The sequence below is a fragment of the Pteropus vampyrus genome, unplaced genomic scaffold (genome assembly GCF_000151845.1).
Source record: "Pteropus vampyrus isolate Shadow unplaced genomic scaffold, Pvam_2.0 Scaffold151, whole genome shotgun sequence".
NCBI classification, from domain to species: domain Eukaryota; kingdom Metazoa; phylum Chordata; class Mammalia; order Chiroptera; family Pteropodidae; genus Pteropus; species Pteropus vampyrus.
The window spans coordinates 5,167,964-5,171,869 of NW_011888932.1; the positions used below are offsets into that span (position 1 = coordinate 5,167,964).

A 3,906-nucleotide genomic window follows, 5' to 3' on the forward strand; every position below is an offset into this window, starting at 1 on the left:
ACTCTAATTTTCATAATGATTACCACATGCTTCAAAACACAGAAATGTTTTCTGAAAAGGTTCTCTTGCCTTTGTAAGTTGCTAAACAGACAAAGTTTAGCTAAGAGACAGCCATCTATTCGGCTCCTTGTAATTCAGTATCTTCTAGAGTAAAATTTACACTTCCATGCTGAGAGGCATCTAGAAAAATAAAAACTATTTAAAAATAACTTCAAATTTATAGTGTTTCTTTTTAAGTGAAAAAATGTGAAATTCAAAATGTGAGATCTCTTATTAGTATTGGCCTTAGTCTTAGATGAGCATAAGGTAAAAAATGAATGTCTAGACAAACTAACCATCCTTAAGTACCAATGGTAAGCTACCAAGTGTCTTAAGAGAGGCATAGGTCTAAGGTTAGTTAATAAAATCACAACACACAACAGTACCTGTGAATATTAATAAAAACAAACTAATTTGAACTATAGGGGAACACTAATCTGAGGAAAAAGTTCCAATTTTGGGCATTTGAAAAGAAATGCCATTTTATTATTTTCAAGTACATAAACTGCCATTTAGTCAAAATAATTAAGGCATAGAGTTGTCTGGCTTTGATTAATTAAGAGTTACATATCATGTATGATGGATATATGAATAAAAAAGATGTGATATATATACACAATGAAATTTTACTCAGCTGTAAAGAAGAATGAAATCTTACCATTTGTAACAACATGGATGGACCTGTGGGTATTAAGCTAAGTGAAAAAGTCAGACAGGGAAAGAAAAATACTATATGATTTCACATATATGTGGAATCTAAAAAACAAACAAACAAATAAACAAAACAAAACAAAACAGACACATAGATATCGAGAACAAGCTGATGGTTGCCCAAGGGGAGGGGGTTGGGGAATGGGTGGAAACAAAAGAAGAAAATTAGTTCTGAGTGAAGATGGTGGATAGAACACACTCATCTAAATAAAATAAAATAATAAAATAATAATTTTCCTTTTAAAAAAACAGTTATGTATCATGTATGAACTAACTGGTTTTCAGGGAGTTAAATGAAATGATGTATATTTAACACTAATCTTTGGCGATTACGATTAGTGTGACTCCAAAGCCTTCTACTGCTTCAGCCTCATCGTTCTGAACATCTTGCTGGAGAGCAATGTGTTTAAAGAGGGTCAAGAAGGCAAGAGTAAAACTATATTGATCTCATGATATCTTCTAAAGATTGCCCTTTAAAAATAAATTCCTGATGTCAAATTTTTTATTACTCTTACTCATTTAAATCAGAAATGTGAATTTTACAGTTGTTTAGATTACACTTTTCATTTGTTTAGATTTGACTTCACAAGCTGCATCATTTGGTGAATAGCCCAGTAATGACACACTGGACTCCTTGACTAAATAATTATGGCATCTCTGTGCACAGCAACCCCATGCTTAAAGCCTGGGACAAGCAAGACAAACATGAAACAAAAATCCACAGCCAATCTTTTGCCTGTGTGGAATTTAGGTAAAATTGAAAACAATCGAAATGAAATTCTTGAGTTTTAGAATTTGAGTTAATAGGGGTTTGCTCAGATAGGACACCTGGGGCCCTTGTGTAGTGTCACTGTCACGGCATGATACTGAGAATATGAATCTCCCTTATTCAGCATAAGTAAGAGGAGGTAACAGGCCATCATAATGTTTAAAAAAATAGTAAGGAATAGTTATCAGAATCTCTGAATAGGCTTTAAGAAACCAACTCTTGTTCTCTGTTCCCCCTGGTGTTTCTACATATACCATTGTGAGACTTGGTAACTTTGAGGTAAATTTGAGCTCAATTTTCAAAACCCTCTCTTTATCAGCAGCAGGCAAATGAAGGAGTTGAAAGAATATTCTTATCTCATTTAATCTTCATAACAACCTTTTGTGATAGAATCAGCTCCATTACAGAATGATCTTGAAAGAGATTAAGACAGACTGTACAAACTTTACACTGTTAATACCTAAGTACCTCTCACAGATGCTACATCACTTTGGGCGCCCCCCAAAAATATCTGGAAAATGAAAGAACAGGTTTTAAACCAAAATCAGTATCCTGTCCCTTCTACTATGATTTTTCCAAATGTAACCACTCACACAGAAAAAGATGAATTTCTGTTTCTATCCAGATGAGCAAAGTCTAGTCAGCAATAGCCAGATGAAGCTTTGTGTTGTGCATCTGCTACCCCATCAATTTTGTCTGGGTCATGCATAAAGTGTTGTCTTTGCCTCCATGTAGGGAGACAAGAAGTCAGAGTTAAGAAGAATGGGAGGACCCAAAGGACTACAGATTTGCTCTTCTACCTCAGTTCTACCTCCATCAGATATTGCTGGAAGGAGGTTCCTTACTTCAAAGTAGCAGGCAGCTACCAGGAAAGGCTTGTGGCTAAGTGCACCAGCTCTAGAGTTCAAAGCCTGGTTCTTCTACTCTCTAGTTGTGCAATCTTGGGCAAGTTCCTTATATACTCTGTGCCTCATTATTCTCATACCTAAAATAGGAATAAGATAAGCACCTACCTCAAATAGTTGTGGGGATGATCAAATGCTGTTAGAAGCTAGCCCAGAGTCTGGAATAGAGTTAATGTTCAGTAAATTCTGGATGTTATTGTTACTCTTCATCTTAACTTCCAGGGGAGACATGCAGCAGGCTTGATAGAGCAAAGGAAGTTCTTCTGAAAGTCAAAATCAGTACATTGAGAATGCTTTTCAGCCCTTTTTAGCTAAGCTGCATGTAGACTGTGAAGTATCAGCCAGCTCCTCAGGCGATCCTGCAAGGCTGACACTAAGGGAAGAATATTTATCTACTTGTTGGTTATGTTCATGAACTATTTCCCTGGCGTCTCAAACTTGCGTCAAAAATTGAGCTCATAACCCTCAGCAGCAATCCTTGTCCACTTCTGTGTACACTATCTCAGGAGCATTTGCCATGTTGTATATACTTACCTGTTCACAAGTGTATTTCCCAATCCTTTAACTATGAGTCCCTGGAAGGCAAGGCTGTTCCATAATCATTTTTGTATCTACACTGATTCTTATATCTTGTTCACATAGATAATATTTTAAAACATTAGCTATTGGTATTATAATTTGCGTTTAATGGTGCCCAACAGCAGTGATAGTAAGGTAAGGAGATCTTCGCTGTAAATTCAAGTAAATTGATTAATGGCGACTCATTTCTCTAATTAAGCAAAACCAAGGTATTGGCAAACTTTTAATTCAAGGGACAAATAGTAAACAATTTAGGCTTTGCAAGCATAAGGTTTCTGTCCCAACAACTCAACTTTGCAATTGTAGAATGAAAGCAGTATAAACAATAAATGAATGGATATTGTTGCATTCCAGTAACATTTCATTTTTATACAGTGAAATTTGAATTTCATATAATTTCCATGCATCATAAAATAGTCTTCTTTTACTTTTCTTCCAACCATTTAAAAAACGTAAAAATCATTCTTAGTTTATGCGCTGTACATAACCAAGCATTCATTCTTTTCCTGAAATGTCTAATAGAACAGTATAGATAGCAAAGGGTCGAATCTTTGGCCTTTGCATTTCAAAAGTGGTATAAGATAGAAGACTTGGAAGAACCTGTGATTAGTCATGACTAAGCTTCCTAATAATTACCCACCTTTCATCTTCTACCAAACACTAGATCAAGATTATAATAAAGACTACCTGAGCAGAGAGAGGGAAAATGAGCCAGGGGCAAGAGTAATGGGGAGGAATCAAAAGAGTTTGGACACTGGCCAGTCCCTGAGAAGGGCCATGTCCCAGGCTGGGAGTCGGAGGAAGTTGTGATTATAGAACTCTCAAGACACTCTTTCCCTTCACCCAAGGATGCTCCCAGAAACTTAGATGTAATTTCAAGAAAAGAGGTGTCTCAAACTGATG

At 36.0% G+C, this 3,906-nt stretch overlaps 1 protein-coding gene across 1 annotated transcript in view; it reads left to right on the forward strand.

The window, feature by feature from the left end:
• The window catches only part of IL23R (interleukin 23 receptor), a 61,831-nt gene that overhangs the window by 33,206 nt on the left and 24,719 nt on the right, over nucleotides 1–3,906 (forward strand). The window contains exon 6 of the mRNA XM_011369615.1: nucleotides 2,255–2,370. Within this exon, the coding sequence (XP_011367917.1) occupies nucleotides 2,255–2,370 (116 nt within the window). The remainder of the gene's footprint in view (nucleotides 1–2,254; nucleotides 2,371–3,906) is intronic.